The 27,148-nt window shown below is 41.0% G+C and overlaps 1 protein-coding gene across 5 annotated transcripts in view; it reads right to left on the bottom strand.

The window, feature by feature from the left end:
- The window catches only part of LOC148869912 (diacylglycerol kinase 4-like), a 106,679-nt gene extending 79,930 nt beyond the window's left edge, over positions 1-26,749 (bottom strand). For 3 of the 5 annotated variants that reach the window (XR_016108269.1, XR_016108270.1, XR_016108271.1), the window contains exons 1-2: positions 26,147-26,744; positions 8,219-8,341 (exon numbers count right to left, since the gene is read on the bottom strand). Coding sequence is in view for 2 of the 5 variants with exons in the window: in XM_088973916.1 (XP_088830042.1) it covers positions 8,219-8,341; positions 26,147-26,506 (483 nt within the window). In the remaining 3 variants the exon portion in view is untranslated. Of the gene's footprint in view, positions 1-8,218; positions 8,342-26,146 lie in introns of all 5 variants that reach the window. The other 2 variants (XM_088973916.1, XM_088973915.1) reach the window with 1 other exon arrangement.
- Between the last annotated feature and the right edge of the window lie 399 nt (positions 26,750-27,148).

The following is a 27,148-nucleotide window of genomic DNA, read 5'->3' on the forward strand; positions in this document are numbered from 1 at the left end:
ATATACTCCCAGCTTGTTACATATGTAGTCCACTCTTCCCCGACTCAAGCCTTTTGTAAATAAGTCAGCCTACTGATTTCCTATATTAACATGTGTAGTGTCTAGCTCTCCATTCAGCACCTTCTCCCTCACAAAGTGACAGTCAACCTCAATGTGCTTGGTTCTTTCATGAAACACTGGATTAGAGGAGATATGAACTGCAGCCTGGTTATCACAATAGATCTTCATTGGAGTGTTAATGTTGTACCCTACTTCCTGTAGAAGGTTCCTTAGCCACATTAATTCACAAGCGGTGTGCGCCATAACCCTATATTCTGCTTCTGCACTGCTTCTTGCCACAACCGTCTGCTTCTTACTTTTCCATGTCACCAGGTTACCTCCCAGAAACGTGCAATAGCCTGTAGTAGACCGCCTATCAGACATAGAACCGGCCCAATCAGCATCAGAATACCCTTCTATTTCAAGTTTTCCCCCACTCCTGTATATCAGACCGCGACCCGGAGCCCCTTTTAGATACTTCATAATTCTCATAATCGCATTCCAATGAGGAATCAGAGGTTTTTGCATAAACTGGCTTACCACACTAACTGCAAATGAGATGTCTGATCTGGTAATGGGGCCCACATTAGTGGGCCCACAAGTCGTCGGTATCTGCCAGGGTCTTCAAACTCTTCACCCATATCACTGCTTAGCTTGGTATTTGTGTCCATGGGTGTTTCAACTGATTTGGCACCCAACAAGCTTGTTTCTTCCAGCAAATCAAGCACATACTTCCTCTGGCACAGGTTAATCCCATACTTGGATCTCGCTACCTCTATCCCCAATAAGTATTTCAATTTACCCAGATCCCTTGTCTGAAAGTGATCCTGCAGATAAGTCTTCAGCCTGTCAATACCAATGTTATCATTCCCAGTAATAACAATATCATCTACATACACCACCAACAGTATTTTTCCTCCCGGAGAGTCATGACTAAATACAGAATGGTCAACTTTGCACTGTTTCATACCAAACTTCTTTACCTCACTGAACCTACCAAACCATGCTCGAGGAGACTGTTTAAGCCCATACATAACCTTCCTCAGTCTGCACACCTTACCATCCTCCCCCTGAGCAACAAACCCTGGAGGTTGCTCCATGTAGACCTCCTCGAATAAGTCACCATGCAAAAAGGCATTCTTGATATCAAGCTGATATAGTGGCCACTCATACATGGCTGCAAGAGAGATCACCACACGAACGGACCCTATCTTAGCAACCGGTGAGAAGGTCTCAGTGTAGTCAATGCCATAGGTTTGGGAGTACCCTTTTGCAACTAATCGCGCTTTCAGGCGTTCAACACTACCATCAGGCAGATACTTAACCGTATAAACCCATTTACAACCAACAGCTCACTTCTCAGGAGGAAGAGCAGTGAGGTCCCAAGTATGATTATGATGAAGGGCTGAGAGTTCTTCTTCCATGGCACGGCACCACCCAGGAGAGGCAAGGGCTTCCTGGACATCTTTAGGAACAATAACTGATGATAACAAGGTAACAAACTGGCGATGGGAAGCAGAAAGGTGAGTAAGAAAAACATAATTAGAAATGGGATGAGGGGTGCAAGTACGTTTACCTTTCCGCAAGGCAATGGGTAGATCAATCTCAGATGCTAAGTGCGGATCTGGTGTCGGATCCGTCGACGGAGATGTAGCCGGAGGAGTAGTAGTTGGTGCACGTGGGCGATGTGTATACACATGACGGATAGGTGGGCGTTCAACAGGTGGTGGCACCGGAGGCAAGGATTTGGTCATGACTGGAACAAAGGGAGGAGGATCGACAAAGGGAAGTGGAAGAGGAGGTGATGAGGAGGAAGAAGCATCACCAGATCCCAAAAAGACCGTCGAGAACCAGGATGGTAACACCTATACCCTTTCTGGGTCCGAGAATAGCCAAGGAAGATGCACTTGAGAGAACGGGCATCAAACTTGTCGTTCCCGGGACCCAGATTATGGACAAAACAGACACACCCATAAACTCTCGGCGTAAGAGGGAACTGAGACAAAGTGGGAAACAAGACCTGAAACAGAGAATGACCATCAAGGATGAACGTGGGCATCCGATTAATCAGAAAACAAGATGTAAGCACTGCATCACTCCAAAAAGGTTTGGGAACATGCATGTGATGCATTAGGGATCTTGTTATTTCAAGGAGATGGCGATTCTTTCTCTCAGCCACCTTGTTTTGTTGTGGGGTGTAGGTACACGAGGTCTGATGTATAATGCCATGTTAATCCAGGTATTCCTAAAATGATGAGGATAAATATTCGCGGCCATTATCAGAACGAAAAACTTTGATATGGGTATCAAATTGGTTACGAATCTCAACATAAAATGTTTGAAAAATGGTAAACAATTCACTTCTTTCCTTCATTAAATAGAGTCACGTCATCCTTAAAAAACCATCCACAAAAATGACAAAATATCTATATCCATTATATGACATCACTTTATAAGGACCCCAAACATCTGAATGAACTAAAGAAAAAGGACTTGACACACGGTTATCAACCCTAGAACTAAAGGGAACACGATGGTGTTTCCCAAACTGACACGACTCACAATCCAAAACAGAAAGCTGACTCAAGGACGGAACCAAGAACTTCAAGACTTTTAGCGATGGATGACCAAATCGGCAGTGCCACTAGAGAGGAGAAAGAGATGACTAGAGAGCTGTTGAAGTTCTACCACCACCACCGTCAAGATAATACAGTCCACCTGCTTCATGCCCCCCACCAATCTTCATCCCCGTCTTGAGATCCTAAAAGACACACATAGAAGGATAAAAGGTAATGGAGTAGTTAAGTGATTTGGTCAGCTTACTAACAGACATAAGGTTAAAAGGCAATTTAGGAACATACAGAACTGATGAGAGGGATACAGGATCTAGGTCAACATTACCAACACCACAAATTGAGGATGTGGAACCATTAGCAAGGGTGACAGATTGTGATGTTGAGCAATGAGATAAGGAGGAAAACACACCAGGAGTTCCAGTCATGTGATCGGAGGCTCCAGAGTCAATGATCTAGGGATTGGGTGTAGATGCTAGACAAGCCATACCTGAGCGAGCAAAAGTCGTCGTGTTCTTCTATGATTGGATAAACCTGTCATATTCATCATGGGGAGCACTCACCATCTCCTTCATAGGACCATCTGTGGATGTAGGAGGCAATTGGCCAGATGAATGGTTCTCCTATCTAAAGCTAGAACTTGAGTCACCGATCGCGGCATGATTAGCCCAGGTTGAGGGAGGACCATGTAAATCATAACAATAGTTGATGGTATGTCCATCCATACCACATTGAGTGCACTTCCTCGGGCCTGAGCTACGTCCTCTACCACGGGCTCCCCCTGAATCTCTGCTCCCAGTACGACCACCACCACAATTATGAGTAGACCCACCATTGCCACTTCGGCCATATGCAGAACCACTACCACCACCACGGCCAGACTGAGCTCCCCGAGCTCCACCTCTACCACCACGGCCTCTTGATGCAGTAAAGGCAGATCTATCTGAGATATTAGAGTTCTCAGTAGATCTGATAGAAATCCTCCAAAGTCGAGCAAACACCTCTTCAAGGGACGGAAGAGTTGATCCCCCTAATATCTGAGCCCGTACTGGTTCATATTCAGACTTTAGTCCCACCAAAAATCTAGTCACATCAGGTTGCTCTCTCTGTTGTTGTTGAATCTTGACATCAGAAGTGAGAGGATGATAGACATTCAACTCATTACGTATGTTCCTCATGTTGGCATAGTACTCCTCAAGACTCTGATTGCCCTATTGCAGATTAAAGTACTCTTGATAAAGCTGATAAACTCTGGTTGTATTGTCCTGCCCCGAATACAATTTCTTTGCATGGTCCCACACATCTTTGGCAGTATCAAGGAACATGAAGTTCACACTAACAACCATGTGATGATCTAAGCATCCTCTTGCTCCCAGTTTTCATACTCGTGAGAGTCATAGGAGGGTTTATCCTCTCTGATGTGTTTTACCTTCTTCTTTGCCTTCAAAAAGACTTCAACGGATTTAGCCCAAGGCACATAATTCTCTCCATTTAACTTAATGGAGGTCATATGAACATTCAGGTAGTTTGTAGGCACCATCACACTAGGTTTATAATCATTATTGTCTCCCATTATGTTATCACCAATTCTGCACACTTGCTGAATTCTATTATCACTGAGATTTGCACACTACACACCACTATGTCACACCTGTCACACTGATTGCAGCACTAATTGTTGTTGGAATGTGTGCTCTTTACACCACAAACCCTAGATCACACCTGTCACACTGATTTCAGCACTTGTTGTTTGCTGAAAAGTGTGCTCACACCACAAACCCTACTCCTACAACTACCTGAAATCTCAACACTATATGATCATATCTCTTCCTTCAAAAAGCACAAAGAAACCAGCATAAACCCTAGCACTTACTGGCCGAAACCCTAGCATATGGTCTGAAACACACCTCCTATTTAATCCATAACAGATATCATGCACTGAAATCTCATACCTTACCGCTGAAGTAACACCCATACGAGCAGGAGAGCAGTCCACACACAATAGTCGCTTCACACACAACCGCCACACACAACAGTCACTGCCCACACAGTTCGGCCCTCTATTCTTCCTCTACTAGGAGAGGGCGATCTCAGAAATCACAGCAACCGACCACATACGACCTGACTGGAGGCATAGAGACCCCCAAGGGAAGAGGGCGATCACTCCTTTTCAGCCCTTTCCCTTATCTCCAATCGAACACAGAAAAAAAGAGGAAAACCCTAGATAGGGTGCGCAGAGAATGAACCCTAGGCAAGTAGAAATCTAGGTAGATTTAACCTGCTCTGATACCATGTTAAAATTCAGGTCTGCCTTAGAGTTCGGCCTGACTGAGTTCAGTTATGTAGAAGAAGAAAAGGTGATAGAGAAAGAGAGAGAGAGAGAGAGAGAAAGAGAGAAGAGAGAATTCTGGTTCGAACTGACAGAGTCAACCTGACTTCTCCCAATTGGCCAGTAAGTATTTATATTATTATTAAAACAAGACTGAAAAGACCTATGTGCCCTTACTTAAGTTAAGAGCACATGTTCCAACACAACACTACAAATCATCAACATCAACCAAAGTATAAAGACAGAAATACCCCTACGCTAACAATAAGGTTGGAAGACCAACTAGCTAATTACCTCACTAAAGGTGCTCACCATTCAAAGTTTGTCAAGAACCTTGTTAAGTTGGGCATGATTGACATATATGCTCAGCTTGAGGGGGAGTGTTGAGAATGCTTGGGCAAGGTGTTTTTGGTCTTTTTAATATCTATTTGTACTTGGGCACCCAAGTGAGGGCTTTCTTGTAATTTTTTATCAAAATATAAATGTCAAATTTGAGGGTGTAAATAGTAACACATCTCTTCTCTCTACAAAATCCCAAAAATCTTGGTGAAAGGACATGGTGAATCCATCAAGCCCATGAACTTTACATCTATCTAACAATAAAATACAGCCTCTTTTATTTCCTCCTGTTCAAAATTCCTCTCCAACCAAGCTTTACCCTCATTTGATAGCCTCAACCACTCCAATCCATCAACCCACACCCTATTATTCAAAAGTCTTCTAAAAATATATATCTGAAATGTTCTTTAAAGACCCCATCTATCTCATTGTTGGGTGGTTGTTTCCCATCCACCACTAACCTAGGAATATGGTTTTTCCTTCTTCTACCATTTGTCATTGCATGAAAGAACTTTGTATTTCTATCACCCTCCTTCACCCATTTAGGTCTCAATTTTTGCCTACAACTAATTTCCTCTTGATACAGAATATCCTCCAATTGCTTCCTTAGACCCCATCTAGCTTCTTTATCTCTTTCCTCAATTCTGCCTCTTAACTTCCTTGCCATCCACCTCCTCTAATTGATCAACGCTTGTTTTATTTCTTCTAATCTTCCAAACTGTTGAATGTTCCACTCTTTAATTTTGGCCTTTAAATCCTGCAACTTCCTATGCAACCCCATTCCTTTCCAATTTACCCTTGGATTACTCTCTCCCCACCACTCCTTAACCTTTTTCTTGAGATCTGGATGGCATAGCCACATGTTTTCAAATCTAAAGGGTGTTGGGCCTCTCCTTCATTGGTCCTCCTTACAAATGGAAATTGGCTAGTGATCCAATGTTACCCTTGGAAAAGCTCAAACTTTGGATTCTGAATCTTCATCACTCAGCGCCACAATGCTATCCATCTCTTCTAGAGCCTTTTCCGATGATGCCTTCCTGCTCCTTAGATTGCATCATTCTGGGGAATACACCTTACTATTACAGGCTTCCAATTCATCCAAGCCTCCCATTTCTAGCTATTCGACTATGCTTCTCTTCATGGGGGGGGGGGGGAAACAATGATGGACTAGAGTTAATGTCCATCATTGGCCCTAAGATAACTTCCACATGACTACATAAAAATTCACCTAACTTTGCCTCTTTAGAGGTAAGTGGTCTTTTTTTTAATTTTATTAGCAGGCCCACAAAGTCACCACTCTAAATCTACACACTGACAAATTGACAGTCCACCTCAATATTTTTCTCCTCTCATGAAAAACAAGGTTTGATGCAATATGGATTGTTGCTTGATTACCACAAAGTAAATACATGGGAGACTTTATGGATATCCCTATTTCCTGAAGAAGACTTTTAAGCCACACTAACTCCCCTGTAGCTTGACTTATAGCTCTATACTTGGAAGGTGGGACAAGGAAATTCCTCTAGGGCTTAACTTTTGGCCTTGGTTTATGGATTAAATCAGCCCTAATGTTGGAGCAATTACATGTGTATAACCACTGTAAATTTACCTTTTCTATCATTAATAAAGAAAAGTTACCAATCAAAAAAAGTTATAAGTCTAACTTTTGATTAGAAAATCATAATCCATTCTACCATAGGTCCTAGCAATCTACAAAAGAGGAGAAGAAAAGAAAAAGTCCTACTTCAAGATAAAGAAAAATGTGTTTATTCAACAGAGGGAGAGAAAGAATATGAAGATTGAAGAAAAATTCAGCTTGTTGATGTGAATAGTGATAATGGGGATGATGATAGGAATGATGAAGAACGAAATGCTTTGATGAACATAGTTTCTTACTTTTATAGTTATGAACTTATAATGGGCATTTTATATTGGGCTATTGGAGCTTATGCTTTGGAAAGAGGATAGTTAAGTGTCAATATGGATTTGCACCTTTTAATCTATTTTGAGGTTATGGGGTTAGAAATTGATGATTTTGATTTATAAGGGTGATCTTTTAGTGTATAACATACATCTATGCAGAGAGGAGGAATTCCTTTGTTTACTTTCTATAAGGGACCTAACATAGGTTATTCTGATGACCATGGTCATCTTTTTCATTGAATTGTAGGGTCATTATTCCATCTACTTAAACATATTCATTCTCAAATATCTATACAATATAAAACATTTTTATTAAAAAGGAAAAAGGTTAGAGTTAAACACGATCATACCATCTATTGAATATCGGTAATGGTATACAAGTGGCATGAGTGCCATTTATATCTTCTCATATAATGTCTATAGGTTGAAAGTTGGTGCAATGCTGTTTTTCTAATTTTTAAGAGTTTTTAGTTTTTTTAATTTTTAAAAACTTTTATAAAATCAGAAAAAAAAATTACAAATTGACAATATGATTTGGTTCAAACCAATGTTGCCAGACTTAGCCTGGACCAGATGGTTAGACCATCAAAAATGGGAATTAGCAGCCAAAACAGTTTTTAGGCCGTCTATTTCTCAAAATGTCAATTTGATCAAACCTAACAAAAGTAAATGTAGAAATGCCTCTCATACCCCACTATATTTATTGGTTTAAGCTTAACTTGTTAAGAGAACAGGTTTAAAAGACATTCTAGAATTTCTTTTCCTTTTTCTTTTTCTTTTTTTTTTTGCATTTTTATATAAACGAGTCAAACAGCTGAACCAGATGATCGAACTGTTCAACCCATGACCCCCTGTCACTAAAGCAGTTCTGTGTTTGATCCAGTTTTGACAGCACTGATTAAAACCCCCTTACAATTCACAACACAATTACAATTTCAAAACATTGTACCTTAGTTTATCAAACAACAAGATAAAACAAAATAACTGAGCAACCTATAAACTCAAGCCAACATACCACAACCCTCATCTTTCCACGAGTATCCTTCGCACAATCATCACCATAATCAGCCAACTTCTCCAAGCAAGCCAATCCGTAGTGAACAAAGTCTAGAGGCTTCACATCTGAAAGATCAAAAACCTGCATTACATATAACAGAATGAAATTTTAAGACTCAAATAGTTCCTAAACTGATGTGAATATATATGGTAATTGCAATAAAATGAGGGAGAGGATCCCTCAAACAGAAAGCATGTACAAGGATACAACAAATTTACCAACCATATATACAGCATTGGTTAACAAGAACGTCCCTTGGAGAAAAGGTGGTTAATGGTAAGAATTTTATCCATGAACCTTCCAATTCCATTTTTCCAGGAAAGCTACCAGATTGTGGCCCCTCTAGCATCTTCTAAGGGGAGCTGACAGAGAAGATGCCTAAATTGGTAACCCTCCACCATCTAGTCTCTTGGGCATTCAGATGAACACGAGTCTTAGAACATGTTGCCATCAAAGCATCAACTATCCAGTCATGAATATTGTGGAATACACGAAGGGGACAATAGTGAAAACAGTGTAATAAGCCCCCAATAGAACCATAGAGGCCTCTCACAGCACCAAGTATCCTTCCAAAAATAAATATGATCTTCAATCCCCCAATTAAAAGTGATGAACTGTGAGAAAAGATCTTTGTTTTACATTATGCCCTTCCAGATGCTTGAGCCATATGTGTTATGATGGAATTCAATCTCAGAATCAGTAAACTACAGGGGAGGAATCCCCTAGAAGAGTAATTACAGTAATAGAACAGTGAGACAGAGGAAGAAGAAGAAGGAAGAGAAGAAGAAAAGAGAGAATAAACCCAGATCTGATTCTGTTATTCTGCAGGTAGCCACTTATACTCTTCCTTACAACGCATGATTCATGAATAGGGCTTCTAAATAACTGAGCTGACATGGTCTCCTGGCATACATGAACTTGATTGGTGGAGTAATGCAGTTATGCTCTCTGTAGCATGGGCCTAGGCTGAGTTTTGTGGGCCTGACTTAGTGACAGGGCCTCAGTTCCTATCAGCTCCCTCCCCCTTGAGAACAACCTTGTCTTCAAGGTTGATGTGCGGAAACTGTTGCTGTAGGTTCCCATAATCTTCCCAGGCTGCATCATCTTCCGGTACATTCTTCCAGGGTCTTTTTGGTCTTTTTCCTTCTCTTGTTTATAGTTCTTATTGTTTCTGTCGTGGGTCACATAATCAGGGGCATTTATGTGATTTACTTTTTTATGAATAGATGTCATATTTGGGCGGCAGTGGAGTCTCTCGGTAGAAACTGTCTTTGCTCTATTCCTTTTGTATTCTCCTTTTCTTCTTCTCTGTTGCTGCTCTGTATCCTGGGATTATACTTGGATTTTTATTTGTTTATTTTATCAAATACAGGTCTGACCACATGGCATCAGAGCCAAGTTGATCAACTTGCTCAACTGGACCTGTAAAGGACACCTCAAACAAGTTTGGCTGAAGATTTCTGTCAATAGAAGTTGAAAAGAAGAGGAAGAACCCAAAAGGACTGATCGCCCAGAGGGATAGGAGCCTTCTATGCCTCAAGTTGCATTGTGCGTTGAGTTTTTTATGGTGTTTTAGACTCCCTATATTTGGCAGTTCGAAGAGGGACTGTGTGTGAATGGTGGAGAACGATTGATTTTTATTTGTGAGTGATGGATTGTTTTCTGTGAATGGTGGGACATAACAACCTGGTGATTTGTTTTCTTTGTATTTTGTAGAGATGTAGAGCAATAACTAGTGCTGTTATTTTATTTACTGTGGTCCCCACTACTGCTGCTAGTTTGTTTTTTTATATTTGACTTTAATGTAATTGCAATCTTATTTTTGGTGTTATTATAAATAGATGAGTAGGGCGGCAGCTATAGCCTGTGGTAAGGGCACAGGGGCCCGGAATGTCCTCCCACGGCTGAATTATGATAGAGGTGAATGAGTTCTGAGAGATGTGAGGAACCCTTGGGAAGAATCATCCGCCCTTTATAGAACAAGACTGAACCTATCATCACATAACCAGGAACAGTCAAGGGGTCTTCTAAGAATCGAGCTCGGGTTTCAGTTAGAGTGGGGTCTTCACGAGCCTCGTTCTTAAGCTGGTCCAGCAAGGGAAACTGGGGTCGGGACACAGCCATGAGAGCTAATGATGGTGGTCTCAAAAGTGCATTGGCTACAACATTGGAAGGCCAAGGCTTATATTCTATCTTCAAGTCATACCCCAGCAACTTGTAAGCCCATTTCTGTTGTTCCCGGCCCAATATGCGTTGCTCCAAGAGGTGTTTAATGTTCCTGTGGTCTGTTCAGGCTGTGAACCTTCAACCCAGCACATAGGCTCTCCACTTTTGTACAGCTAGTGTGAGAGCCATCAATTCCTTCTCATATGTTGACTTAAGCTGGCGCGGAGATAAAGTCTTGCTAAAGTAGGCTATTGGATGACCTTGCTGCATGAGAACAGCTCCCAAGCCCTTACCTGAAGCATCACTTTCCATAACAAATTCTTTAGTAAAATCAGGTAAAACAAGAAAAGGGAAAGAAGTAACCACATGTTTGAGATCACAGAAAGCCTTGTCAGCCACTGGGGTCCACAGAAAACCGTTCTTCTTAAGCAAACTAGTTAGTGGGCTTGCCAATTCACCATATCCTTTGATAAAACGGTGGTAGTAACCCTTCAAGCCTAGAAACCCACGAAGCTACTTGAGATTGGTGGGTTAGGGCTAGTTAATCATGCTAGACACCTTCTCTGGATCGGTATGGACCATACCATTGGAAATCATGTGGCCAAGGTATTGCACTTGTGTTAGGTCAAATGAGAATTTGGTGCGCTTTGTAAACAGCTGGTGGTGGCAGAGAAGGTTCAATGTAGCACATAGATGCTCTAAATGTTTGGGCCAACTTGGGCTGTAAACAAGTATGTCGCCGAAAAGACCAATATGTAGCTTCTTAGGGCTGGTCCGAAAACATCATTCATCAGGTGTTGGAATGTAGAGGGGGCATTGGTTAGGCCAAAAGGCATGATCAAGAATTCATAATGCCCATCTGGAGTCCGAAAAGTTGTCTTATGTGCATCTTCAAGGTGCATGTGAATCTGATGATGGCCGCAACGCAAGTCCAGCTTAGAGAAATATCTAGCCTGGCCTAGCTCATCAATAATTCATCAATTAGGGGTATCGGACAACAACCTTTTATTGTTATATTGATAAGAGCCCTTAAGTCAATACAAAACCTCCATGTCCCATCTTTTTCTTACTAGCAAGACAGGTGAGGAGTAGGGACAGTTGCCGGGTCATATGAGACCCTTTTCCAGGAAATCTCTCATTATCTTTTCGATCTCAGTCCTCTGGAATGAAGGGTAACAATATGGCCAAACATTGGCTGGGGGTGCACCCAGAATGATGGGAATCCGGTGGTCATGAGCCCTGGTAGGTGGTAGAATCTCAGGCTCCCGAAACACACCATCATATTCAAATAACAATTGCTGTGATGTTGTCCATCCAATGTGAAATCCATGGTCAATTGGGCACAATTACATAACACTGGGCCTAATTGGCATCACCAATGGATCCCTAACACCAAATCTGCCCTAGAGAAATCCAAAGGATGCAAATCCACCAAAAACTGGGCTTTTTGTATCTTCAACCCCACTGACCGACACACCCCTTCACATTGTAGATGGTGTCCATTAGCAACATGTACAGAGAACAGAATGATGGGCTCTATAGCTAAATCCAAGACGCCTGGAGGGAAGAGTGGTGATGAAATTCAGTGTGGACCCGCTGTCAATAAGGACTGAGACCCTCCAGCTCATGATTAAGCCCACCACTCTCATCGTGCAGGGTGAACCTAGACTCTCCATCAAAGTCTTGATAGCCCGAAGGTCCAAATCGAACACCAATGGCTTCTACAAAGTCAAGCTCAAGTTAACTGCAAGTGGGTCTAAACAGCACAATTGATACCACAGTTGGCTTCACCATCCAAATGCATAGAAGCCATGAGAACTCTTTAAGCGATAGGTATTTCATGAAACTCAAAGTAGTGCTCTACTCTGCAGAGCCACAGGGTTGGGTCCTAACCTGAGAAGATTGGGAACTCCAGTTTGGTTGTTCAGATTCTTGTCCAACCCACTCATCTAGAACTACCTTCCATGGACACAGAAGCTTCTTGTTCATCATTTCTTCCTTCTCGCGTCAACAGTTTCTCAAACTTAGAAGCCATCACCGAGAGCTTCTCCTTAATGTCCTTCAGTTATCCTACCACCTTGTGGAGGTCCACCTTGATCCTATCCACTTGTTCCTCAGTCACCATGGGCTTTGTCTGTGGCATTGACACTAGGCTCTGATACCAGTTGATGGAACTCAATCTTAGAACCAGTAAACTACAGGGGATAATTACAGTAATAGAATGGTGAGACAGAGAAAAGAGACTAAATCCAGATCTGATTCTGTTGTTCTGCAACTAGCCACTTAAACTCTTCCTTACAATGCATGATTCATGAATAGGGCTTCTAACTAACTGAGCTGACATGGCCTCCTGGCATACACAAACGTGATTGGTGGAGTAATGTGCATGATTTCTCCCTATGTTGCAGTTATGCTCTCTGTAGCATGGGCCTAGGCTGAGTTTTGTGGGCCTGACTTAGTGAAAGGGTCTCGGTTCCTATAATGTTATGAATTGGCAAGGATTACCAGTCTAAAGGTGTACTTCCATATTTACAGTCTACCCAATCAACCACTCTTCTCCACAACTTTTCCTTCTCAATTCCATATCCCTATAGCCAATACAAGATACAAAAAGAGAACGAATCCAAAAAAAAAAAAAAAACAATTAATCAACTAGCAACATCAACCATTAGAATAAGTAGTCGAATTGGACTGCAATCAGTCCTAGGTTCAATGTGAAATAAACAAGGGAAAGATTGAGAATAGAAAAGGAGACGAAGAGAAGAGAATAATTCAGAAAAGAGAGAGAGTTGCCCATAATTGTCGCCCCACTCTATAATTTATATTAATTGTTCAAATAAAGGTAAAAGGGCTGAATTACCCTTACTGCTTGCATGGCAAAAGAAATAAAAGAACTAACAGAAATAACTGCTAACAGAAACTACTATAAACAATCATAAATTAGCGAACACATGTGGGGACCACATCAATGTTCTCTACATTCCCCCTCAAGTTGAGAATAGATGTTTGTCATTCCCAACTTGCATAGATCTGCTTCTAACTTTGTCTTTGAAACTGCCTTGGTGAGAAGATCTGCAAGTTGCATGTTGGAGGTGATATATGGAAGACACAATTCTTGAGAAGCAACTCTTTCTCTAATAAAGTGTCAGTCCACTTCAATATGCTTAGTTTTATCATGTTGTACCAGATTATGGGTTATATTAATAGCAGCCTGATTATCACAGTACAGCATTAGGGGCTTCTCATAAGTAATACCCAAATCCTCAAATAGTGATTTCAACCATAGTATTTCAGCCATACCATTTGCCATGGACCTATATTCAGCTTTAGCATTGGAACGAGCAACAAGATTTTGTTTCCTACTCTAAGAAACAAGATTACCTCCTACAAAGGCACAATATCCAGGGGTAGACCTCCTATCATCAACACACCCAACCCAATTAGCATCTGTGTAAACTTGAATAGTATACCCCTGCCTAGACACCTCTTCAAATATGTCAATATCCTCTTAACTGCAAGTAGGTGAGTAGTTCTACGAGAGTGCATATACTGACTAACAACACTGACTGCATAATTAGTGTCTGGTCGTGTGAGACAAAGATAGAGAAGTTTTCCAACTAACCAATGGAACATAACTTTATCTTCAAGGGGCTCTCCACCTTCTACATTGTTCTTGTGATTCTATTCAATAGGTGTGTCAGCAAATTTAACACCCAATTTTTCTGTTTCTTCCAATAAATCAAGGACATACTTTCTTTGAGAAACAAAAATCCCATGCTTGGACCAAGCTACCTCAATACCCAAGAAGTATCGTACCTCTCCCAAGACCTTTTACCTCAAACTCTTGATGAAGGAGTTGCTTAAGAGACTCAATCTCACTAGTATCACTCCCTGTCACTATAATATCATCCACATATACAGCAAGCAATGTTAAGGAAGAATCCACTTTCTTAATAAACAAAGTGTGATCTGACTGGGCCTGCACATAGCCAAATTTTTCAAGAGCTTATTTGAATCTACCAAACCAGGCTCCGAGCGATTGTTTTAGTCCATATAAGGCTTTATTCAGCCAGCAAACTTCTTTCTTGTTTCTGCACTATAAAATCCAGAAAGGCAACTGCATGTAAACTTCTTGCAAGTCTCCATTGAGGAAGGCATTTTTAACATCCATCTGAAACAAAGGCCATGAGTAACTGGCTGCAAGAGATAATAAAACTCTGATAGTGGTCATCTTTGCTATTGGTGCAGAAGTCTCCAAGTTGTCTATTCCATAGGTCTGAGTAAATCCCTTTGCAACTAATTTGGCCTTACACCTTTCAATGGAACCATTAGTATTATGTTTCACAATAAACACTCATTTACATCCAACTGGCTTCTTCCCTTTAGGTTGATCAACTAACTCCCAAGTATTATTCTTCAGAAGGGCATCCATTTCTACCTTCATTGCATCCTTCCAATTAGATACTGACAAGGCTTTCTGCATTGTTCTGGGAATGGGAATAGCAACAATGGAGGCCAAGAAGGACTTGTAGGATAGAGAAAGATGATCATAAGATAGGAATTGAGAAATACAGTGAGTTGTATGTAGAGAAACTGATAGCTGTGGGGCCACTCTGTCCGTAGGGTAGAATGTACCTAGTCTATTTGTTATGTTTTTCTGTTATTCTAGTTCTGTTATTCTAGTTGTTATTTACTTTTCAGTTTTATATTGTTAAGTGTTATGATGTAAACACCAAGGGCAAATGTGTCCTTTCCTATAACTAGCATAACATATAAATATTAAGTTGAAGTGGCGGCGGCAAATGAGTTAGAATCTGCCCCTCCTTTCAGCAACTTGTGTTCTCTTGCTTCTCTTCTATTCTCTCCTTTTCTCTCATCTTCTCTTCTGTTTTACAAACCGAAAACCTTTTAGGATTCAAGACTGATTACAATCTTGATCTTCTACATGGTATCAGAGCCTATCTAGGGCTTCTCATGTGTATCTAGTCCAGCCGACCACATGAGAACTAGCTAGGGCTGGAAGTCTTGAAGAAGTTTTTTGGTGGCTGAATCTTGGAGATTACCAGGAGAGGTTCGCAGCAGTTGAAGACTTGCCGCAGCCTGCAGAGAGTTGGTAATCAGGAAGAGGCAGCGAAGGTTAGGGTTCATGTAACCCTAGAAGACAGTACACCGAAGGCAGGTAATCAGTAAGTAAGTTTGTTTCTTTACTGATTTTTAGAGATCGCAATCAGCCGAGATAGGTTAGACCTATCTAAAAAGAGGGGCCGAACTGTGTTCAAGTTTCCTCTAGGGTTTGGCTTGCCGAACTATGATTAAGTTTGTGTCTAGGGTTTGATTGTTGGGCCGAACCCTCCACTTCAAAGGGGATTAGTTTTTAGGGTTTCACTGTGCCCTACGACATGTCCCACTGGTGCGGACTGCTTAGGGAGTGCAGCTGAGCACTTTAGTGATTTCAGATCCTCAAACCTACAGTTGAAACCCTATTTTTGCTCTCACAGTAGTGGGCCCCACAGTAGCGATTTCAGAGAACAGCATCTCAGATTGATAGGCGATTGATTTCGGATCAGTTTTGTGTTGGTATTCCTGATCGGATCAGACCAGTCTCAGATCACATTGGTTTTGTGTTGATATTTCTGATCGGATCAGATCAGTTTCAGATCAGATCAGTTTCGGATCAGCTTTCAAACTTACTTCCTTGACTCTATTTGAAAAGTAACTGTCTTTTCAGATCAGATCAGTTTCGGATCAGCTTTCAGCTTTCAGTCATTTACTTTTCTAAGAAAAGATAGGTTGAAGTGATCTTGCGGCAAGCCCTAGTGCTGGACTGAACCTTGTGATCTACCTAGAGCTGTCCTCAGGTCTATTGTTGGCATTGATCAAATTCTAGGGTTTCACATTAACCCTACTGCAAGTCTATCTATACAGTACTGATTAGATTATGCAACTGAATTGATCACTTTAAGGACTGATTAAAACCCTAATTCTGCAAAGGCAAATCAGACCTCCTTCTAAGTTGCTTTTCAGAGTTTTTTGGGGTTTTCGAACTTTCTTAAAGGGGTTAGAGCTCTACGGACAACCACTGTTGTGTTTGTTTGTTGGTTTCATATCAGAGTTATCCCAGTTGTGCACATACACTGTGAATACAAATCAGGCCTATACTGTTTTTGGTTGTGATTGGTAGTCCAAGTGTTGTTTTAAGACTTGACCGAGATGGAGTTTAAAAATCAGGCAGAAGGCAGCTTTGGGAGCATCAGTTATGGTAGTGTTTCTAAGATGGGTTGTCAGTTTACAACCGTAAATTCAGGTACTCTAGCTTCAGCCTACCATGTCTCAGCTCCAGGTACTACTGAACCTTGTTGGGTAATAGATTCAGGTGCATCCGACCACATGACTAGCTTGCCTTCATTGTTTACCTCTTACCATTTGTCATCTGGTAGGGATAGAGTATCTATTGCTGATGGCTCCCTGGTTCCTATTTCTGGGAAGGGGGACATTAAGTTATCAGATACGATCTCCTTGTCTTCTGTCTTACATGTTCCTAAGCTTGATACTAACCTCCTTTCAGTCAGTAGTATTACCAAACACATGAACAGCTCAGTAACTTTCTTCCCTGACCGGTGTGTTTTTCAGGACCTGGAGACGAAAAAGGTGATTGGGACTGGCCGTGAGACGAATGGGATCTATCTGCTCGGGGAGAGTTCTCGTCGGGAAGAGTCGGTGGGTAAGAGGTCACTTGTTTCCCAGAGTGTGAGTTCGGTTATGCTTTGGCATAACCGATTGGGTCATTTGTCTTTTCGATCCTTAAAGAGTTTGTTTCCTACTTTGTTTGAGTCTGTTGAGTTGTCCCAGTTGCAATGTGAAAGCTGTGAGTTTGCTAAACATTGTAGAAACTCTTATTCATTGAGTAATAAAAGGAGTAATCATCCTTTTGATCTCGTGCATACGGATGTTTGGGAGCCATATCACATTCCTTCTATGGGTGGGTACAGATATTTTTTGTTATTTGTTGATGACCATACCCGGTTTTCTTGGGTTTATCTTATGCGTTCACGAGATGAGGTTCCCGCCCTGACCCAAAACTTTCACCAAATGATCCTAACCCAGTTTGATGCCAAGATTAAAGTTCTTAGATCTGATAATGCAAAGGAGTACTTTGCTAAGTCATTGGCATCTTACCTTCTTACTCATGGGGTTATCCATCAGAGCTCTTGCCCTCATACACCTCAGCAGAATGGGGTTGCAGAAAGGAAGAATAGGCACATTTTGGAGGTGGCTAGAAGTCTTATGTTTACCTCCAATGTCCCTATTCGCTTCTGGGGTGATGCTATCCTCACGGCGGTCTATCTTATTAATCGGATTCCTTCCCGGGTTGTTGATTTGCGATCTCCTTTTTCCCTTCTATACCCACATGAGGAGTTGTTTTCTATTCCCCTTAAGACTTTCGGTTGTACCTGCTTTGTTCAGCTTCTCGGACCCCATCACTCCAAGTTTGAACCCAAGGCCTCCAAATGCATTTTCCTTGGTTATGCACGAACTCAAAAGGGGTATTGCTGCTATGATCCTGTCTCAGGGAGGAGGTTCGTCTCCATGGATGTCACTTTCTTTGAGGAGACACCCTATTATCCTCGGGTTTCTCCTCAGAGGGAGAGCAGTGAGAGTAAGGGTTTAGGTCCATGTCTTCAGGGGGAGAGCAGTGAGAGTAGGGTAGTTCCTTTACCTATTCCATTGGGTGATGGGAGCTGCAATGGTGAGGGTGGCCAGAGGGATCAGGAGTTGAGGGGGAGCTGCAATGGTGAGGGTGGTCAGAGGGATCAGGAGTTGAGGGGGAGCTGCAATGGTGAGGATGGTCAGAGGGATCAGGAGTTGAGGGTCTATCACAGGCGATGCAGGCAGGTTGATCCCGATCATCAGCAGTCCAGGCCAGCTCCAATCTCATCTGCGACTCCAGGTCCAGGCATTACAGTCCCAGGACCCACAGAGACTTCTTCTATTGTTGCCATTTCACCTCCTACAGATGACCTTGATCTTCCGATTGCAGTCCGTAAAGGGAAACGACATTGTACCACATCTACAGCCCACTGTATTTCCCATTTTTTATCCTATGAGCGCCTATCACCTACCTACAGGTCCTACCTTAGCTCCATTTCCAATGTCCCTATTCCAAGAACAGTGCAAGAGGCTCTAGCAGTCCCGGAGTGGAGAGGTGCAATGCAAGTTGAAATGGATGCCCTGTTGAAAAATAATACCTGGGAGCTAGTTGACTTACCCAAAGGAAAGAAACCAGTTGGATGCAGATGGGTATTTACCGTAAAGCACAATGCAGATGGTTCCATTGAGAGGTACAAAGCTCGGCTAGTTGCAAAAGGGTTCACTCAGACTTATGGTATAGATTACTTGGAGACGTTTGCCCCGGTAGCCAAGATGACCACCATTCGGGTTTTATTATCTCTTGCAGCAAGCCACACTTGGCCCTTGTACCAAATGGATGTTAAAAATGCCTTCCTGAATGGGGACTTGCAAGAAGAGGTTTACATGCAGTTGCCTCCTGGATACTATGATACAGAGACAGGTAAGAAGGTCTACCGGCTCAATAAGGCATTGTATGGTTTGAAGCAGTCACCTAGAGCTTGGTTCGACAGATTCAGACTAGCTCTTGGGAAGTTCAGTTATGTACAGGCCTAGTCAAATCATACACTGTTCATCAAGAGGGTGGAGTCTTCACTGACACTACTTGCAGTATATGTTGATGATATTGTGGTGACAGGAAATGACAGCCATGAGATTGAGTCCCTCAAACAGCTCCTTCATCAAGAGTTTGAGGTGAAAGATCTGGGTCCACTATGGTATTTTTTGGGTATTGAGATTGCTAGATCTAAACAGGGGATATTTGTCTCACAGAGGAAATATGTTTTAGATCTGTTGGCTGAAACTGGAAAGCTGGGTGTCAAACCTGCAGATACACCCATTGAACAGAACCACAGGATTAGTACAGAGAGTGGAGAGCTGCTTGAAGACAAAGTTATGTTCCAGCGATTAGTGGGAAAGCTCCTATATTTGTGCCTCACTCAGCCAGATATCAGTTATGCAGTTAGTGTTGTCAGTCAATACATGCATTCTCCTAGAACCATGCACCTTCTAGCAGCAGAAAGAATACTAGCATACTTGAAGAGATGCCCGGGTAGAGGTATATTGTTCAAGAACAGTAACCACATGAAGGTGGAGGTCTATACGGATGCCGATTGGGCTGGGAGTTTTGATGACAGACGGTCTACCTCAGGATATTGTGCCCTTGTGGGAGGAAACCTTGTCTCCTGGAGAAGTAAGAAGCAGAGTGTTGTCTCCCGGTCGAGTGCTGAAGCAGAATACAGGTCCATGGCCAACGGAGTGGCTGAAATCCTATGGCTAAGATCTCTACTTGAGGAGTTGGGTATTGAGTATGAGAAGCCTCTAATGCTGTATTGTGATAATCAAGCAGCTATTAATATAGCACATAATCCAGTGCAGCATGACAGAACCAAACACATTGAAGTTGACCGGCATTTTGTACGAGAGAGGGTCTCATCTCAAGAAGTATGCCTCCCTTACATCACTTCCAGTATGCAACTAGCAGATATCCTCACTAAAGCCGTATCAAGAAAGAAGCTAGAAGTGGATCTATCCAAGTTGGGAATGATAAACATTTACTCCCAACTTGAAGGGGAGTGTAGAGAAACTGATGTGCCACTTTGTCCGTAGGGTAGAATGTACCTAGTTTATTTGTTATGTTTTTCTGTTATTCTAGTTGTTATTTACTTTTCAGTTTTATATTGTTAAGTGTTATGATGTAAACACCAAGGGCAGATGTGTCCTTTCCTGTAACTAGCATAACATATAAATATTAAGTTGAAGTGGCGGCGGCAGATGAGTTAGAATCTGTCCCTCCTTTCAGCAACTTGTGTTCTCTTGCTTCTCTTCTATTCTCTCCTTTTCTCTCATCTTCTCTTCTGTTTTACAAACCGAAAACCTTTTAGGATTCAAGACTGATTACAGTCTTGATCTTCTACATTGTAGATGAGGTACAACAGTGTTTACCTTTACGGACTGTAATGGGAAGATCAAGGTCATCCAATGGAGGTGAAGGTTCAACAATAGAAGGTATCTCATCTGCAATGGAGGATGAAGGAACAGTGATACCTGGATCTAGATCCATAGAAGGAATTGGGACTGGCCTGGACTACTGCTGATGACCAAAATCAACTTGCCTCCACCGTCTGTGATAAACTCTCAAATCCCAACACCCCTGACATCCCTCTCCACTACACTCCTCTTCAGTAATTGGGACAGTTAATGGAACTTCTAATGAATAAACCCCCACCTCACTATTCTCCCCTGAGAAGAAACCCTAGGATAATAAAGTACATCCTCAAAGAAAGTGACATCCATAGAGACAAACCTCCTCCCAGAAGTAGGTTCATAGCAGTAATATCCCTTTTGGCTTTGTGCATAACCAAGGAAAAAGCATTTTGAGGCTTTAGGATCAAATTTGGAACGATGAGGACCAAGGGTCTGAACAAAGTACAACCAAAGGTTTTAAGGGGAATGGTGAACTCTTTATCAGGATATAAAAGGGTGAATGGAGTTTTCATGTCAAGAACCCGTGAAGGAATTCGATTAATGAGAGAGATATACAGTTGTATGAATGGCATCTCCCAAAAAATGTATAGACACATTGGAGTTAAACATAATGCTTCTAGCCACCTCCAATATGTGTCTATTCTTCCTCTCAATAACCCCATTCTGCTGAGGTGTATGAGACAGGTACTTTGGTGGATGATCCCATGGTCAAGGAAGTATGAGGCTAATGGTTTTGCAAAATACTCTTTCGCATTATCGGATCTGAAAATATTGATTTTGACCCCAAACTGGGTTAAAATCATCTGATGGAATATCTGGGTTAACGTAAGAACCTCATCTCGATAACGCATAAGCTAAACCCAAGAAAAATGGGTATAGTCATCAACAAACAACAAGAAATATCTATACCCCCCCCATAGCAGTGATGTGATAAGGTCCCCAAACATTGGTATGCATAATTTCAAAAGGAATACTACTTTTATTACTCAATGAATAGGTTGTTCTACAAAGTTTTGCAAGCTCACAACTTTCACATCTCAAATTAGACATCTGGACTGACTCAAACAAACTAGGAAACAATTTTTTAAAGACTTAAAAGATAAATGACCCAACCAATTATGCCAAAGTATAACTTGACCAATAGACTGAGAAACAAGACCTCCTAGCTTCACTATCTTCCCCATGTGAGCTCCCTCCAAGCAGATAGATTCCATTCATCTCACGGCCAATCTCAATCACCTTCCTTGTCTTCAAATCCAGAAAAAACATCAGTCAGGGAAAAAAGTTACTGAACAATTTTGGGTTTTAGTAATGCTACTAACTGAAAGCAAATTAGTACTAAGTTTAGGAACATGTAAAACTGAAGACAAAGAAATGGCACTAGAATTAGGAACAAGAGAGCCATCAGCAATAGACACTTTGTCTCTACCAGAGAAAAAGTGATAGGTAGTAAACAGTGAAGACAAACCAGTCATATGATCAGATGCACCTGAATTTATAACCCAACAAGGTCCAGAGTTACCTGGGGCTGAAGCATGATAGGCTGATGCCCGTGTACTTGAACGAGCAAAAGTTGAAGTGGGAGGAGCAGATGTTGTGACTAACGCCTGAGGCAATGGTGCTGAATTACCAACTTCAATCTCCAACTGAGTCAAAGCTGCCCGGACAGCAGCTAAGGTGTCTAGGGATGTGGCTCTTGTGCCCGATGAGGTTGTACAGTCAATAATAACAGCCACATTGGCATTTCCCCTTTTTGTTTCTAAGTTTTGTTGGAACTAGATGTGGATGTAACTTCCAACAGGTATCTTTAGTATGTTTAGGTTTCTTGCATTGCTCACATACTAGGTCCCTCTTATCTTCCTTCTTCATATCTCTTTCTTTATCACCCCCAAACTTAAGGTTAACTGCTGTCAAGGCTGATGCAGCAACATAACCTTTCTCCTACTCTCTTCACTGTGCACTAAGGAGTAGGCTTGTGATAGGGTCACACTATCTCTCGTGAGTAGTTATCTCACAATATCATATTCAGAACTCAAACCAGTTAGGAACTCAAACACCCTATTAGTTTCAACTTGATTTCTATAAGTTTGGGCACCCTTCTGACTTTCCCACTCAATTGCTTCTAGCTGGACAATTTTATGCCAAAAAGATTTCAAGGTTGAGAAGTAAACCGAGACTGGTTTCTCTCCTTGCTTAAGATTATTAACCTCACATTTCAGCTCATAAGCCCTAGCAACAATAAGGGGTTAGGAGTAGGTCTCTTTCATGATGTCCCAAATTTCCTTAGCTACTTTTGCCCACAAGTAGTTTCGGCTTATATGTGGCTGCATGGAATTGCACAGCCATGTCATAACCAAATAGTTCTCCTAAACCCATTTGGCATAGGTTTGGTCCTCCTTAGTTGGTTCCTTCACGTCCCCCAACAAATAATTTAGTTTTCCTCTACCCCCAATGGCCATCATGGCTGATTGGACCCATTCCAAGTAATTCGATCCGTCAAACTTGACAGTTGTAATCTGAAAAGTGTTCTCAAACATGTTACCAGAACCACCAACCCCCAAAACACCTTCCCCTTGATTCTTAAACTCCATTCTTGTTAAGATATTAATAAAAAAGCACCCTTTTTAGCATTGAGATAAGTGAAACTGCACCCATAAAATGTTAACAGCCAACCTAGGAGGGTGAATTAGGTTCGGCAACTACCCAGAAATAATAAAACAGCTCTACTATATCTCCAGAGAACTAAAACACTCAGTCTGGAATGAAAACAGGTCCAACTACTGCCCCAGAATTAACAAGTCTTGAGTTCTAGGGTTTTTTCTTATCTACGATCAGTCATGGGATTAAAACCCTAAAAAGCTCAGGAGAAGAGAGGAGATTTCCCAACCGCACCTCTCAGAATAAACAAAAGGAACCTTTTTCAAATCGATCTCAAAGAAAATCAACTTACTTCAGGAAAAAATCTGGCTGCCACCTTCTAACTGATGTCCGAACCCTAATCTTGGGGATTCAACCCTTCTTCTGATTGTTCTGGATTGCTGAATCTCTCCAAGGCTCTACAGTCCCTTGAGTAGCAGCCGTACACTGCCAGCAACCTCCAAGAATCAGCCGATTATCTTCTTTCTACTGGAACTTCCAACCCTAAGAAGTTCTCATGTAGTCGGCCTGATTAGACTAGCATAAGAATTCCTAGGTTGGCTCTGATACCAAGTAGTCAAATAGGACTGCAATCAGTCCTAGGTTCAATGTGAAATAAACAAGGGAAAGATTGAGAAGAGAGAAGGAAATGAAGAGAAGAGAAGAGGACAATTCAGAAAAGAGAGAGAATTGGCCATAATTGTCGCCCCACTCTATAATTTATATTAATTATTCAAATAAAGGTAAAAAGGCTGAATTACCCTTACTGCTTACATGGCAAAAGAAATAAAAGAACTAACAGAAATAACTGAAATAACTGCTAACAGAAACTACTATAAACAATCATAAACTAATGAACACGTGTGGGGACCACATTAATGTTCTCTACAGAATATGACATACAATAGGTATATCTTTATGTCACTAAGAGGAAAATTAAAATTACTAGCAATAGAATTCTTAATTTAATTTTTACACTTAAACTCTTTCAAAAAACAAATCTTAACTCAAATCATTAGTGGATATTCTAAATTTCAATGTGAATCCTCTATAAAGGATAGTATGGTTAGAAGAAAGCCTAAGGAAGAAGACGTGCATGAGGCAAGCAAGACAAAGATTTCAAAACTCTGATTTCAACATCAATATCAAAATTGAAACCATGAAAAATGTGGAACTTCTTCAAATATTTATAGAAAATACTAGAATCTTTGAATTAGTAGTAAGCTGGATGCAGATGAACAAGTAGGGGTGTGGAACCATAACAAGCCATTAAGGGAAGCGAGATGTTTTGCAAAGGAAATGAGGCTCAATTTCAGATGGATTAGAAGATCTGCTAATGGACTGGCCAATGCTTTAGCTAAACAAGGGACTAATAGGGAACAATTGTTTTGAGCTTCGTTGTAATGATTTGGATTCTAAAGGGACCCTAATTACTTTAAATTGAGATGCTTCAAATATTGTAATCCTCATAATTATTTCTTAATTTAATGAAGATTCAATGTTTCCAATAAAAAAATACTAGAAGCTTTGAACTGAACTTGGCAAAATTACTTGAAGTTTTGGAACGTACTGAAATTACCTAAATTTCTCAAAAATCAGAAAGTATTATCGAATTCTTGGAAAATACCAAATTTAAATCATTTTCAATGTATTGCAGAGTGAAACTCCCTCTCTAGAGGCTTCTTGTTGATCATTTTAAAAACTTGTAAGGCATCAAAAAGGAAGACCTCATTAAGAGATCCAAAATAAATAAATGTTGCCCACATGACTGCTCTCAAATCTATGTTGATCATGCAGAATCTGATGAACTTTGGGCACCATAACCAGGTTACAAACAACTATTTGGAAGGAACAACATAAAGGTTTATGAGAAACAATTTACAGAGTCTGGTTGCAGCTATAACTTTTCTGGATAAGTTGCTATTGTACTGATCAAAAGAAAAATAAATAAATAAACATCATTTTTCCCCTTGGGAATATGCTTAGCCACTCTAAATTTGAAAATAAAATACATGCAAACTGATCTTTTAGTAGGATGCAAAATCTATTCCCCATACACTCTCTACAAGCCAAGAACAAAGAGCTGTTAAACATCATAGAAACACTGTCACTACCTCCCAACTAGAATAACCACAGAGACAGAGGGCTTGAAAATAACAACCCACCAGGACATCCTCATTCATGACAGAGCAATGATGTAACTCCATTACAGAAGCAAACATTTTGGACGTTAGAGTTTAATTCAAAACTCTAGAAAACACCACCCTGACTACAATATTCCCCCGAAATTATGCCCATGAATAGCTCTCACTTTTCTGCTTACACAACGTTATAGTTCAACTAGCACTACCTATATATAAAATACTTGATAAGGAGGGAGCAGAACTGTCGAGCAATAGTTGCAGCCTATGCAAAGAGGTTAAGCAAAGAGGGGTCCATACTTTGGAAGATTTCTATTCATGGGCAATGTGGACTTCTATGGAAGGAGAGAAATTTAAGAACTTTTGAAAACAGTTTTGAATCTGTAGATGAGTTGAAGTCTATTTTGAATGGCAGAATTTTGTCTTAGGTGAGTGTTCACAAGTAGTTCAAAGTAAATCATACAATACATTTTTTGACAGAGATGCTCCTTTTGTAAACAGGAAGCAAGTTAATTTGTATAAAGTTCCTTGGTGTATATGGTGCTTGTAATTTTTTTCCCTGGTTAATGTAATATCATACTTTATTCTTTTGAAGAAAAAAAGAAAGACATTGGAACACATAAAGGTGATTGTTTATCCATTCATGTCTCAAATTTTTCACAAGAGCCAATTCTACTAACTATATTCTCACTTAAACAATCAAAACGTATTCATTTGTGCACAAACATATTCTTCCATCTCAAAAACCAAAAAACAAGAATCATTTTTCCTCAAAAGCAATCAAAGGCTAAACTGAATCCCAATAAAAATGTTAAGTTGAACACTTAACTTGTTCTTCACCCATCAATTCCTGAAGCCTCTCTTTTAGAAACGGCCCAAGCCGTCCTCCACTTCTCGAATTCACGAACACCACCATTGGCGCCTGAGGTGCCTCCTCGTTCCCATTCCCCACGTACATGTCACTGGCGTTCGGGTCCTTAAACCGAATAGCATCTCGCATGGCAAGCCGAAGGTATTGTGGCATCATAATCTTCCGCTTCAGATCCTCTTTGCAGATTCGGATCCCCAATAGCATGCGATCCTTGAACGATTCTCCGAGCAACGACCGCACCGCGATACGAGATGAATCGCCTGCTCCGCTCCCCGACGGTGAACCCGACGATAAATCACTGTCATCCCATCCCGCCATTTCGCTTCCTTTAGAAGGCTTTCCTCGAAAATATAAACCGAATAAATTCGGAAATTGTTTATCTTTTTTATTTTATTATTTATTAACCATTCGTCATTAAACCTATTTTTATTTTATTTAATGAAGAAATCGTTTTTATTTGCATTGGCGAGAGGAGCGAGAGGAGTGAGTTCAGAGAAAATTTTCAAAAGACGTTGATGGAGGAGACACGCCGGCCGGACCCGGGATCTTCTCAGGCGAGATAGCCTTTATAAGAAGAATTTGGTTTTAATTCACCTCCATGACAAGCCATTTGTGGAAACACCCTTGTAATATAATTTATTTACGGAAATACCTTGTAACGTACACTTTTTGGCTCACAAATCGGGCACAGACAGAAAAGATTTTAGTTACACTTTCCGTAAAGCGGACGCTCCTAACAAATGTGCGCGTCAGACGCACATCCACCGTGCATTGGAAACATCTGAAGTGAATAATAACATATAATAAGTAAATAATTATGGAAGATGTTCCCATAATAGGATATGGGTTTGTGAGGCGCCTTTTCTTTTGGCTTAGTTTGGAAGGAGTACATAATATGTAGAGTGCAAATGAGACGGGATCTGCTCCTCACAAATGGGCGCCTCACATGCACATCCACTA

This window comes from Nelumbo lutea, chromosome 2 (assembly GCF_056320005.1).
Source record: "Nelumbo lutea isolate HS-2025 chromosome 2, American lotus-T2T, whole genome shotgun sequence".
NCBI lineage: Eukaryota > Viridiplantae > Streptophyta > Magnoliopsida > Proteales > Nelumbonaceae > Nelumbo > Nelumbo lutea.